This window comes from Scyliorhinus canicula, chromosome 11, assembly GCF_902713615.1.
Source record: "Scyliorhinus canicula chromosome 11, sScyCan1.1, whole genome shotgun sequence".
NCBI lineage: Eukaryota > Metazoa > Chordata > Chondrichthyes > Carcharhiniformes > Scyliorhinidae > Scyliorhinus > Scyliorhinus canicula.
In genome coordinates this window covers 97740913-97755704 of record NC_052156.1, presented here as the reverse complement: position 1 = coordinate 97755704, position 14792 = coordinate 97740913, and the positions used below count along the sequence as shown (strand labels likewise).

At 44.1% G+C, this 14792-nt stretch overlaps 1 protein-coding gene across 1 annotated transcript in view; it reads left to right on the top strand.

Annotated features, from left to right (window-relative positions):
• The window catches only part of LOC119973215 (mitochondrial 10-formyltetrahydrofolate dehydrogenase-like), a 265097-nt gene that overhangs the window by 128537 nt on the left and 121768 nt on the right, over positions 1–14792 (top strand). The window contains 1 exon segment of the mRNA XM_038810876.1: positions 944–1069. Coding sequence (XP_038666804.1) covers positions 944–1069 — 126 coding nt within the window.

The following is a 14792-nucleotide window of genomic DNA, read 5'->3' as shown; positions in this document are numbered from 1 at the left end:
CTTTTTAACACACCTACCACTTCCTCACTCGACCCCTTTTTGCCCTCCTAACTCTCTGCTTGAGCTCGTTCTACTTTCCTTGTATTCCTCAAGTACTTTATCTGTTTTTAGTTGCTTGTACCTCACTTATGCATCTTTTTTCTTTTTGACAAGATTATCAATTTCCCTGGTCATCCATCATTCCCGAATCCTGCCGTTGCTCCTTCCTTTTTACTTGCACATGGCTGTCTTGCACTCCCATCAACTGCTCCTTAAAAGACTCCCACATGCCAAATGTGCATATACCCTCAAACAACCTCTCCCAAACAGCAGCCTCCAAATCCTGCCTAATCTGGTAGTAGTTAACCTTCCCCCAATTTAGCACCGTAACTCTAGGACAACACTCGTCCTTTTCCATGAGTATCCTAAAGCTTACGGAATTGTGGTCACTGTTTGCCACATGTTCTCCCACTACAACGTTGATGACCTGGTCGGGCTCATTCCCTAGTACTATGTCCATTATAGCCCCCTCTCTAGTCGGACTACCAACCTATTGTTCCTAAAAACCTTGGACACACTTAACAAATTCCTCACCATCTAGACCCGTAGCCCTAAGGGATTTCCAGTCAGTGTATCATACTCACTGTCCATTCTACACGGTGTCACAGTGTATTGTATTGACTGTCCATTCTTAACAGTTGATTTCAGAGGACTTATGGAGACTGACAGATATTTGCTGAGCACTACACATTCAACTGGATCATCTTTGTAAAGCCAGCCTCCTGGGTCCGAATCTGAGGCATGAATTGCTCATTGCCTTTGAATTGGTCTTGGCATTGGTAATGCAGCACAGGCCTTGTATTGTGGAGTGGCAGTGCATTCTGAATGTTGTGGAGTTATTTGAATCTTCTGGTGCCATGCATGCTTTCTAAATTAAATAGGTGATGTTTATTGTTTTTTGCAGTTTACCGTTCGGAACCTTCAGTTTGAAGATGGGAAAATGATTCCTGCCTCCAAATATTTCTCTTCTGGTGACAACGTCGCCGTGGAATTGAATGAAGAAGAAAAAAAAGCTGCTGAGGAGATAAAGGTAAAACCAGATTATCTGTAATGTGAATCTACAAATAAAATAAATGGGAGACTTCTTATTTTGCCATTGACCCTCACTGCCTGTGTTTGTTATCTGGCCCATTCTATTTGACAGTCTCCTTTTTATTTTTGCTTTAAGTCATTATAATGTCTTTATTTCATTTGAAATACTATTCATTTTCAACAGAGTGCTGGTCCAACACAGCGTTAGGTTCAGACATTATATCCAGTCAACCGTTCTCTATCCTTAATGTCATCCTGACCATGTATGTTTAAGGTGCTAAAAAATCCAAATTGTTTGCTACGGTGGTGGTGTTGTGGTTAAACATAGATGGGTTAATTATCAACTAGTGAAACATAAATTTTGAGGCAGGTGCTCTCCGAGTGTCCCTGCCAACATTTCCCTATCACTGACTTCATTGCTATTTATGGATATTACAGGATTGGAACAGCAGTTACTTGCACAATAATCACTGCTCATTATCAACTATTTCAATGTAGGATTTGATAAATGTTTGGAATAATTTCCAGTCTCGATAATTGGAGTAAAATGTTTCAAAATGTTCAGAACCCAAGTGGATAAACTTGACAGGTGATCTTTGGGCTGTATGGCCTTCTACTCGTCTGGATTTTCATTCACATGCTTACTTTCACTTGTGAAATGCTGCCAATTACTCCGTTTTCTCCTTAAACAAATGCAGCTGCTGAATAAGAGTTTCCTTGGGGTTCCTGAGCTGGAACTCAGTTGCAGCAGAGGATGGGCAGAAACTTTGTTTGCTTTCTTTTGGGGATCTGATTAAGTTACAGTATGAGATCAGACCAATCTGACGACACCTTACCCTAGCTGTAACAACCTTCAATTTAAATGTGTGATGCCGTTTGTGTAAATCAAATTTCCAATGCAGTGTGTGTGATACTACCTGAAGCTCTGGATGTTCACACCACATATTTGTGCTTCAAGAACCTTGACATGGAGTCAGGCCATAAGTATGCTGAAGACATCCAATTGTGCCTCACCGTCACCTCCCTGGAACACTCCGGTGTCTCTGTGTTGCTCAACTGCTTGACCATATTGGATGAACAGAAACTTCCTTGAGCTAAATATTGCAAAGACTGAAGCCATTGTCTTTTGTCCCCACCACAGATCCTGTTTCACGACTACTACTTCCATCCCTCTACCTGGCCGCTTTTTGAGACTGAGCTAAATTTTGGCATCCTATTTAACCCTGAAGTTTTCTAACTCCAGCTTTCCACCACAAAGACCATCTACCTCTACCTTTGTAACACCATTCCCTACCTCAGTTCATCCGCATCCAAGCCTTTATGTCTTCCAGATAAATGTGATCTCATCTTAAACTCTGCTGTTTCTATCTTAAATCATACCAAGTCTCAGTTACCCATCATGTGTGTACTCACTGGCCTTGGCTTCTGCTCTACCAATAGTTCCAATTTAATAATGCCACCCTCCTGTTTCAATCTCACCGTGCCCTTGCTGTCCTATATCTGTGTAATGTCATCCTGCCCTAAAATTCTTCTCTCCAGAACACAGTTTGTTTGAATTTGCCATTGTGTTCAACACCATTCCCTTTGTCATTGACATCCAACCTTCACTTAAACTCTCCATGTCTCTCCCCCTATGAGATGCTCCATAAAGTCCACTTCTTCACATCTCCCAGTATCATCTTCTCTGTGAAATGTCTTCGAAACTGTTGGAGGGAATTAAAGTTGAGTCCCGGAGACTGTGTTGAGCTTTAATGAAAAATCTTTATTTCACATGCATGCGGGAGAAACAGCGGCTCGGGCCTGAATGCTGCAGATTCCTACGAGTCCGTGTCTCTCCCCGATTGTACATTGCCAGTTATACGCCCCAATGTTGTAAAGTTCCGTATTTATATGTTAATTGTTTTTACTGTTGGATAGACATGATGGGCGCAATTCTCCGCTCCCCAGGCGGGGTGGGAGAATTGTGGGAGGGCCGCTCTGGCACCCCCCGCGATTCTCCTCCCCCCCTCCCCCCCCCCCCCCCCCCCCCCCCCCCAATGGCGTTTTGCGACATGCCGCTCGGAGATTCTCCGGCCCAGTTGGGCCGAGCGGCTTGCCGTTCCCGACCTGTTCACGCCGGCGGCAACCACACCTGGTCGCTGCCGGCGTGAACATAGCGCGAAAGGTGAGTTTGGGGCCTGTGGGGGGCGGAGAGGGGTTTGAGCACCACGGCCGTGCTCGGGAGGGGACTGGCCCCGCGATCGTCGGGCCGGCGTCTCCATGAGACGCACTCTTTCCCCTCCGCCGCCCGCAAGATCAAGCCGCCACGTCTTGCGGGGCAGCAGAGGGCATGCGCGGCTGACGTCATTGCGATCGTCGGGCCGGCGTCTCCACGAGACGCACTCTTTCCCCTCCGCCGCCCGCAAGATCAAGCCGCCACGTCTTGCGGGGCAGCAGAGGGCATGCGCGGCTGACGTCATTAGGCGCCGCCGGGTTTCACGACGGCGTCGGCCGTTGCGGAGAATTCCGCCCCATAAATCGTGATGATTAGTTTTACTGAATACCTGATGGTTTGTATAATCTCATTAAGTACAGACATTGTTTGAAACAGTCCTGATAATTGCATCTCCGGATGATTCCTCGCCCCCATTTAGCATGTCAAAGGGTTGTTCTTGCTATGATGTGGTGTTAACGGCCTCCCCTGTATGCCCGTCTGGAGATAACGATCTTTATGGATTTTTGAGTAGTGTGTCTGTCTCAGTGCAGTTTCTGTGATTGTTTTGCTAATTCAAACAGATTTTTCACACTTTTGCCATTGTGGATGCGGATGGCCTGTGTTGATTCCTGCCTGCCTGGATGTCTAAATTAACCTCTCCCTATTTTCTAGTGAGGTCTGCTTGGAGCATCAATTTTTGGAGGGAATTAAAGTTGAGTCCTGGAAACTGTGTTGAGCTTTAATGAAAAATCTTTATTTCACATGCTTGGGGCAGATACAGCAGCTTGGGCCTGAACGCTGCAGCTTCCTATGAGTCCGTGTATCTCCCCGATTGTACGTTGCAATGACCAGTTATAGAATCATTGAATATACACTGCAGAAGGGGCCATCCTTCAATTAAACTATGATTAAATGTGAATGGACATGTGAATAAATATATATTTATAAAAACATGGTCCCCGATATTTTCCCACAACAGAAACATAGGAACAGAAAGAGGCCATTTGGCCCTTTGAGCCGGTTCTCAGTTCAATTGATCATGCTGATTATTATCAATATATTAGCACCATCCAGGGCATCATAGTAGCACAGTGGATAGCACAGTTGCTTCACAGCTCCAGGGTCCCAGGCTCGATTCCCGGCATGGGTCACTGTCTGTGTGGAGTCCGCACGTTCTCCTCGTGTCTGCCTGAGTTTCCTCCGGGTGTTCCGGATTCCTCCCACAGTCCAAAGATGTGCAGGTTCGGTGGATTGGCCATAATAAATTGCCCTTAGTGTCCGAAAAGGTAAGGTGGGGTTACTGGTTTTCAGGTGTGGGCTTAAGTGGGCTGCTATTTCCAAGGGTTTGTGCAGACTCAATGGGCCGAATGGCCTCCTTCTGCACTGTAAATTCTATGATTCTGTGCATAGATTCTATTACCTGTAATAGACCTTGCTCAACAAAAATCTCACAGTTTCTTTCATGTTTCAAATATTCATTTAACCCACACCAGTGGTTTGGTGGAGGGTTTTATAGATTTTCACGACTGTTTCTGTCATGACTGCTGACCAGCCTGTCTCTAATTTCAAAATGACATACCTTGTTTTACACCAAAGGGAATAGATTCCCTCTGTCTAACCTATGAAAACCATCTTAAGCATCTTAAACATGTTAATTAGGTCATCTTTAATCTTCGAAACAAAGGGATACAAGCAAGCATAGCCTCTGAAGCTGTCATAATTTACTTAGAACATAAGACCTTAAGAACTAGGAGCAGGAGTAGGCCATCTGGCCCCTCAAGCCTGCTCCGCCATTCAATGAGATTGTGGCTGATCTTTTTTGGACTCAGCTCCACTTTCCGGCCCGAATACCATAACCCTTAATCCTTTTATTCTTCAAAAAACGATCTATCTTTATCTTAAAACATTTAATGAAGGAGCCTCAACTGCTTCACTGGGCAAGGAATTCCATAGATTCACAACCCTTTGGGTGAAGGTGTTTCTCCTAAACTCAGTCCTAAATCTACTTCCCCTTATTTTGAGGCTATTCCCCCTAGTTCTGCTTTCACCTGCTAGTGGAAACAACCTGTCCGCATCTATCCTATCTATTCCCTTCATAATTTTATAAGTTTCTATAAGATATCCCCCCCCCCCCCCCTTCCGCCTTCTAAATTCCAACGAGTTCAGTCCCAGTCTACTCAACTTCTCCTGGTAATCCAACCCCTTCAGCTCTGGGATTAACCTCCTCTGAATCTCCTCTGCACACCTTCAGCGCCAGTACATCCTTTCTCAGGTAAGGACATCAAAACTGAACACAATATTCCAGGTGTGGCCTCACTAACACCTTATACAATTGCAGCATAACCTCCCTAGTCTTAAACTCCATTCTTCTAGAAATGAAGGACAAAACTCCATTTGCCTTCTTAATCACCTGTTGCACCTGTAAACCAACTTTTTGCGACTCATGCACTAGCAAATCCAGGTCTCTCTGCAGAGCAGCATGTTTTAATATTTTATCTTTAAATAATAATTCCTTTTGATATTATTCCGACCAAAATGGATAACCTCACATTTGTCAACATTGTGTTCCATCTGCCAGACCCTAGCCCATTCACTTAACCTATCCAAATCCCTCTGCAGACTTCCGGTATCCTCTGCACTTTTTGCTTTACCACTCATCTTAGTGTTGTCTGCAAACTTGGACACATTGCACTTGGTCCCCAACTCCAAATCATCTATGTAAATTGTGAACAATTGTGGACCCAACATTGACCCCTGAGGGACACCACTAACTACTGATTGCCAACCAGAGAAACACCCATTAATCCCCACTCTTTGCTTTCTATTAATTAACTAATCCTCTATCCATGCCACTACTTTACCCTTAATGCCATGCATCTTTATCTTATGCAGCAATCTTTTGTGTGGCACCTAGTCAAAAGCTTTCTGGAAATCCAGATGTACCACATCCATTGGCTCCCTGTTATCTACCGCACTGGTAATGCCCTCAAAAAATTCCATTAAATTAGTTAGGCTTGACTTGCCCTTTATGAACCCATGCTGCGTCTGCACAATGGGACAATTCCCATCCAGATCCATATTTCTTCCTTGATGATTATGAGAGTAAACTTCCTCAGAATATAAAAACAGATAGTAAAAGTTTATACAAATATGTAAAACAAAAAAGAATGGCTAAGATAATTATTGGTCCTTTGGAGGATGAAAAAGGAGATTTAATAATGGGAGATGAGGAAATGGCTGAGGAACTGAACAGGTTTTTTGGATCGGTCTTCACAGTGGAAGACATCCAGCATCTTCCCTACTACCGAAGTTAAGCTAACTGGCCTGTACTTACCCGCTTTCTGCCTACCTCCCTTTTGAAACAGTGGTGTCACGTTTGCTAATTTCCAATCCGCCGGGACCACGCCAGAGTCTAGTGAATATTGGTAAATTATCACTAGTGCATTGGCAATTTGCCTAGCCATCTCTTTTAGCACTCTGGGATGCATTCCATCAGGGCCAGGAGACTTGTCTACCTTTAGCTCCATTAGCTTGCCCATCATTACTTCCTCAGTGATAACAATCATCTCAAGGTCCTCACCTGTCATAGCCTCATTTCCATCAGTCACTGGCATGTCATTTGTGTCTTCCACTATGAAGACCGACCCAAAAAACCTGTTCAGTTCCTCAGCCATTTCCTCATCTCCCATTATTAAATCTCCTTTCTCATCCTCTAAAAGGCCAATAATTACCTTAGCCATTCTTTTTTGTTTTATATATTTGTAGAAACTTTTACTCTATGTTTTTATATTCTGAGGAAGTTTACTCTCATAATCTATCTTACTCTTTATAGCTTTTTTGGTAGGTTTCTGTTGCCTCCTGAAGATTTCCCAGTCCTCTAGTCTCCCACTTATCTTGCCACTTTGTCTGCTTTTTCCTTCAATTTGATAGAACGTAGAACGTAGAACGATACAGCGCAGTACAGGCCCTTCGGCCCTCGATGTTGCACCGACATGGAAAAAAAAAAACTAAAGGCCATCTAACCTACACTATGCCCTTATCATCCATATGCTTATCCAATAAATTTTTAAATGCCCTCAATGTTGGCGAGTTCACTACTGTTGCAGGTAGGGCATTCCACGGCCTCACCACTCTTTGCGTAAAAAACCCACCTCTGACCTCTGTCCTATATCTATTACCCCTCAATTTAAGGCTATGTCCCCTCGTGCTAGCCACCTCCATCTGCGGGAGAAGGCTCTCGCTGTCCACCCTATCTAACCCTCTGATCATTTTGTATGCCTCTATTAAGTCACCTCTTAACCTTCTTCTCTCTAACGAAAACAACCTCAAGTCCATCAGCCTTTCCTCATAAGATTTTCCCTCCATACCAGGCAACATCCTGGTAAATCTCCTCTGCACCCGTTCCAAAGCTTCCACGTCCTTCCTATAATGAGGCGACCAGAACTGTACGCAATACTCCAAATGCGGCCGTACCAGAGTTTGGTACAGCTGCATCATGACCTCATGGCTCCGGAACTCAATCCCTCTACCAATAAAGGCCAACACACCATAGGCCTTCTTCACAACCCTATCAACCTGGGTGGCAACTTTCAGGGATCTATGTACATGGACACCGAGATCCCTCTGCTCATCCACACTACCAAGAATTTTACCATTAGCCAAATATTCCGCATTCCTGTTATTCTTTCCAAAGTGAATCACCTCACACTTCTCCACATTAAACTCCATTTGCCACCTCTCAGCCCAGCTCTGCAGCTTATCTATGTCCCTCTGTAACCTGCAACATCCTTCCGCACTGTCTACAACTCCACCGACTTTAGTGTCGTCTGCAAATTTACTCACCCATCCTTCTGCGCCCTCCTCTAGGTCATTTATAAAAATGACAAACAGCAACGGCCCCAGAACAGATCCTTGTGGTACGCCACTCGTAACTGAACTCCATTCTGAACATTTCCCATCAACTACCACTCTCTGTCTTCTTTCAACTAGCCAATTTCTGATCCACATCTCTAAATCACCCTCAATCCCCAGCCTCCGTATTTTCTGCAATAGCCGACCGTGGGGAACCTTATCAAACGCTTTACTGAAATCCATATACACCACATCAACTGCTCTACCCTCGTCTACCTGTTCAGTCACCTTCTCAAAGAACTCGATAAGGTTTGTGAGGCATGACCTACCCTTCACAAAAACTCTCCCTTATTTCCTTAAATATCCATGGTCAATTTTCCCTTTCTCCCATCCTTCCTTTTTGTTGGTATAAACCTTTGCTGAGCATTGTGAAGGTTCTCCACTGTTCCTCAACTGTTTCACCAGAAAGTCTTTGCTCCCAGTCTGTCTTAGTTAGTTCTTCTTTCATCCCATTGTAATCTCTTTGTTGAAGCACAAAACACTAGTGTTTGATTTTACCTTCTCACCCTCCATCTGTATTTTAAATTCCACCATATTATGATTGCTCCTTCTGAGAGGATCCCTAACTATGAAATCATTAATCAAACCTGTCTCATTATACAGGACCAGATCTAGGACCGCTTGTTCCCTCGTAGGTTTCATTCCATACTGTTCCAGGAAACTATTGCGGATACATTCTATTAACTCCTCCTCAAGGCTGCCTTGACCGACCTGGTTGAACCAATCGACATGTAGATTAAAATTCCTCATGATAACTGCTGTACCATTTCTACATGCATCAGTTATTTCTTTGTTTATTGCCTGCCCCACCATAATGTTACTATTTGGTGGCCTAAAGACTACTCCTATCAGTGACTTTTTCGATTTACTATTACTGATTTCCACCCAAATGGATTCAACCTTATCCTACATTGCACCGATGTCATCCCTTACTATTGCCCGGATGTCATCCTTAAATAACAGAGCTGCACCACCTCCTTTACCATCCACTCTGTCCTTCCAAATAGTTTGATACCCGTGGATATTTAACTCCCAGTTGTGACCATCCTTTAACCATGTTTCAGTCATGGCCACTAAATCATAGTCAGTCACGATGATTTGCGCCATCAACTCATTTACCTTATTTCGAATACAGCGAGCATTCAGGTAAAGTACACTTATGTTGGCTTTTATACCTCTGTTTTGAATCTGAACACCTTCATCAGTAACCTCTCCTAAGTTATTTTTCCTCTTACCGTTTCTCCTAATTTTCCTTGTCGTTGAACCCATACCTTCATGTCGCAACCTGTCGTGTCGCTTTCCATTTATGTTTTTACTTTCTGCTTTATTCCTTTTAGTATTACTGGGCCAATTCAGTCTGTACCTTGTACTGTTGCCCTTTTTGATTTTTGACTATCGCTTCTCTGCCTGACACTTTCCCCCTGCCTGCCTTTTGTTTCTGTCCCTGTTTTAATACCTTCCAACTTCCTGCATCGGTTCCCATCCCCCTGCCACATTAGTTCAAATACTCCCCAACCACTCTAGCAAATAGTCCCCTTAGGACATCAGTTCCAGTCCTGCCCAGGTGTAACCCGTCCAGTTTGTACAGATCCCACATCCCCCAGACCCGGTCCCAATGCCCCAGGAATCTGAAACTCTTCCCCCTGACACCATCCCTTCAGCCACGTATTCATCCTATATATCCTGTCAGGGGAAAACAGCAACAGCCAAACTTGTGGCACCACGGTTGGTTCTGCTGCAGAGGGGAGGGGTGATAAGTGTGACAGTGCAATAGTTACAGGGGATTCAATTGGAAGGGGAATAGACAGGCGTTTCTGTGGCCACAAACGAGACTCCAGGATGGTATGTTGCCTGTCATATCCTGTCATTTCTGCTCTGACTAGCACGTGGCACCGGTAGTAATCCTGATTCACTGCCTTCGAGGTCCGATTTCTTAACTTCCTTCCTAGCTCCCTGTATTTTGCTTTTAGGACCTCATCCCTTTTTTTTTACCTATGTCGTTCGTACCGATGTGTACTACGATCACTGGCTGTTCACCCTCCCCCTCCAGAATGTCCTGTACCTGCTCCAAGACATCGTTGACCCTAGCACCAGGGAAGCAACATACCATCCTGGAGTCTCGTTTGCGGCCACAGAAATGCCTGTCTATTCCCCTTAAAATTGAATCCCCTATAACTATTGCACTGTCACAGTTATCACCCCTCCTCTCTGCAGCAGAACCAACCGTGGTGCCACAAGTTTGGCTGTTACTGTTTTCCGCTGAGAGGCCAGTCCTCTCAATAGTATCCAAAGTGGTATATCTGTTGTGCAGGGGAATGGCCACAGGAGAGTCTTGCAGTACCTGCTTCACTCTCTTGCTCTGCCTGGTGGTCACCCATTCCCTTGCTGCCTGCGGAGCCTGAGCCTGCGGTGTGATCACCACTCTATACGTACTATCCACGATGCTCTCTGACTCGCGGATGCTCCACAGTGTCTCCAGCCGCCGCTCCAGTTCTGAAACTCGAGCTTGCAGGAGCTGTAACTGGAGACACTTCCTGCACACATGCTGACCCTGGGGACTGGAACTGTCCCCAGCCTGCCACATGGAGCAAGAGGAGCAGAACACGCCTTGGAGCTGTCCTGCCATGAATTATTCTTTTAAATTAAACCTTTAAAATTAAACTTTAGAAATATGTCTTTGTGTCAGATTAAATCCAATCCCGGTGTACTATTTAATTTGCTTTATCCCTGAGTATTTATCTTGCTTGATCTCACAAAAAATTAAATAGTTATTTAATTGAAATTAAAAGTTATTTAATTAAAATTTTAAAAGTTATTTAAATCAACTTAAAAATAGTAATTTAAATGAACCCAAAATAGTTATTTAAGTGAGATAAAAAAATAGTAATTCAAATCAACTTAAAAATTGTAATCTAAGTCAAATTTTTAAAAATCGTAATTCAGATCAACTTAAAAATAGTAACTTACATCAAATTAAAACTAGTAACTCCACAAATATTCAAATTTAGTCCTGTTATTATTTTGGTGAATCTGAACTACCTCTGCTCCACTTGATGTCATTGACAAACTTGGAGAAAACAGGTCTTGTCACGTGAGAGTACCCTTTAAGAAATGGGTGTTTAAGAAATGTGCCTTTAAGAAATGCAGCTGCTCATGTTACTGAAGTGATGTCAGAGTGTGGGCGGAGCTGAGCTCTACTTCTGCTTTTTTAGTTTTAGTTTGAGAAAGCTTGGGTGTGTCTGTGTTTTTCAGTGAGCTGAAGTTAAAAGTGAGCTGCACTGCTTTTCATCTCTGCCACCAAAAGACTATGAATCATTTGGGTGAACTCAGAATTGTAAAAAGGTCTCAGTATTGCATATAAATCTAATGTGCTCCTGTTTAAGGTTTTTTACGTCTTTTGGATGTTTAAAGGACAGCATACAGGCTATTTAGTGTTGCATTCTTTGGGGGGGGTGTATTTGAATTACTGGATGCTGAGATATTCACTGTTTGTTTTACAAAGGTTTACTTGAGTTCATAGAATAAGCATTGTTTTGTTTTAAAAAACCACTGGTCCATTTTCTGCTGTACCAGTGAGCCGTGTGCTCCCCATACCACAATCTATTAAAAGTTGTGGGTCAGGTGAGCTCCATGATACACTTCGGGATTCTCTAACCCCTGGCACATAATAGTCTCTATTGCTTTATCCAAGTCATTTAATAATGCAATAAATTGCCAGGATGTGACCGGGACTACAGGACCAGTCACATCCTGGCAATTTGACTGCATACCCATTGTCAATTCTCTCTGTTTTATACATTCTCACCAGTTCCTGATCCAAATGTTTGTTAACATTCCCTTATGTGGAGCCTTGTGGCATACCTTCTTGTGTGTTTTATAAGAGATAAGACACTCCATTATCGACCATGATTTGAGATCCTGTGTTGTTAGAGTGCGTTGTTAGCTGTCAGCTGCTGGTGTTCTTTGAGGAGCATCTTTTTCCTCTGGAAATCAGGAGGTTCAATACGTCTGAGCACAGGAAAGAACTCTAGCTGTATTGGTCTCAATGTTCTGGAAATAATGCTTATGATTTACTGGGTGTGGATATCCACCATGTTTGTGTAATGGCTCCTGAGCCAGCGGAGCAGCAGTACTGTGTGTTGGGTAGCTGAGGGCAAGTAATGCAGTGCGTAATCTGAAATCCTATTGTCCCTACTGAAACACAATCCACACCTTATAAAATGATGGCAGCTCCATCTCTCAGTGATGCATCTCCTGGTTGACTGCCAATGTCACGAAACACAGCCTGGTAACTGACCCGAGTGGTGGAGTCCCAGGTTTCAACCTTCCACAGGAAATCTGGAGAACCCTCAAGCACTTGAGGACGGACCAGGGAAGATGTGGTCACTTGTTCCACGAGCGAAACATGAGGAACAGCTAAAATTGTGGCTGAGGCCATCCAACGCAGACCACCACCAAACTCAGAACTCCTGCCCTGGGAGATCCATTCCTGATGACATCATAACCATTAACACTGTGTCAGCTGAAGCTGTTGAATTGATTATTAAACTCAACAGTAGTGAATCTGTGGAATTCTTTATCACAGAGAGCTGTGGAGGCTGGGTTGTTCAGTATGATTAAGGCTGAGATAGATAGATTTTTAATCAGTGAGGGGATCATGGGTTATGGGGGGTGGGGGGGGGGGGGGTGGGAAGTGGAGTTGAGGATTATTAGGCGGGACTTTCCGATGTTTTTTCAAAGTGTTGGTTTGAGTGCATTTGAGGGGATGGCAGCCAGGAAGACAGCCTCATGTTTCATTAAGGGAGCCCTAACCAAGATACTGGATGGCATGAAGAGGAAGCGTGACATACTGGACCCTCGCACGGGCTGATAGCCAGCCAACAAGGTGACCAACACTGCCTGGGAGACAGTGGCTGCGATAGGAGTGCCGGCTTGTTCCATAAGAGGATATGGCGATACAGTGCCAAAAGAAGATGAATGACCACCTTCGTACAGCCAGGGTAAGTCTGTCTCTTCATGTCTCCTGCTACACCCATTAACCCACCCATCACACTGCCACAGTCATTTCATTCCCAGCCACCTAATGGTGTCCCGACAATCGTCCTGTTGCCCCCACATTTTCCCTCCACGTAGCTCCTTTCCTCACATCCCCACTCCCACTCACCCACCATGCATGCCAGATTTCATGACCATCTGACCCGCCACGTGTCCTGCCTATACATTCTGTCTCATTGCAGGACAAACTCAAGCACAATCAACACTGTACAGCTGATTGGTTTGATGCCGAACTGAAGACCCTTTGAGGAGAGAGACCTTGATTTAACAGGGATGGGGCAGGACCAGACCTGTGCAGAGGGCAAGGTGGGGCAAGAGACACAAGTGAGAACTCTCAACACATCCAGCCAATGCACAAGCCTTATGTGAATTAACTTTTTTATCGGGGTTAGGAAACTGGATGAGAACCCAACTACTTCCAATTTGTAAAACTTTGAGGAAATATTATTGCACCGCAGGAGTGATAACACTGACCCAATAGGTACCTTTTATGTAAAAAAAAACTTAAATTTAAACAAAGAATTAACCACATTAGCCACAAAGAAATAGCTTTCCAGATAACAACAGTTACAATAGTTCTTGTGTAAAAGGAAAAACTTCAACTTCCTCCCTACATCTGCCACTATAATTCTAATTAAGCAAACTAATATAGTTCAAATACCACTTATAAATAAAGTTAACAATCAGGTTTACTTGCTTTTCTCTGTGCAGAGCTCTTGGAGAGAGCTTTTCAGGAGCGAACTGAAAGACACTTCTTGGTAGACTAAAATTCAATGGCAAACTGAAATTACAGGCAACCTGGCTCCTCCCCTTAATTACATCATTGTCATTTTTATAAATGACCTAGAGGAGGGCGCAGAAGGATGGGTGAGTAAATTTGCAGACGACACTAAAGTCGGTGGAGTTGTAGACAGTGCGGAAGGATGTTGCAGGTTACAGAGGGACATAGATAAGCTGCAGAGCTGGGCTGAGAGGTGGCAAATGGAGTTTAATGTGGAGAAGTGTGAGGTGATTCACTTTGGAAAGAATAACAGGAATGCGGAATATTTGGCTAATGGTAAAATTCTTGGTAGTGTGGATGAGCAGAGGGATCTCGGTGTCCATGTACATAGATCCCTGAAAGTTGCCACCCAGGTTGATAGGGTTGTGAAGAAGGCCTATGGTGTGTTGGCCTTTATTGGCAGAGGGATTGAGTTCCGGAGCCATGAGGTCATGTTGCAGTTGTACAAAACTCTAGTACGGCCGCATTTGGAGTATTGCGTACAGTTCTGGTCGCCTCATTATAGGAAGGACGTGGAAGCTTTGGAACGGGTGCAGAGGAGATTTACCAGGATGTTGCCTGGTATGGAGGGAAAATCTTATGAGGAAAGGCTGATGGACTTGAGGTTGTTTTCGTTAGAGAGAAGAAGGTTAAGAGGTGACTTAATAGAGGCATACAAAATGAGCAGAGGGTTAGATAGGGTGGACAGCGAGAGCCTTCTCCCGCGGATGGGGGTGGCTAGCACGAGGGGACATAGCCTTAAATTGAGGGGTAATAGATATAGGACAGAGGTCAGAGGTG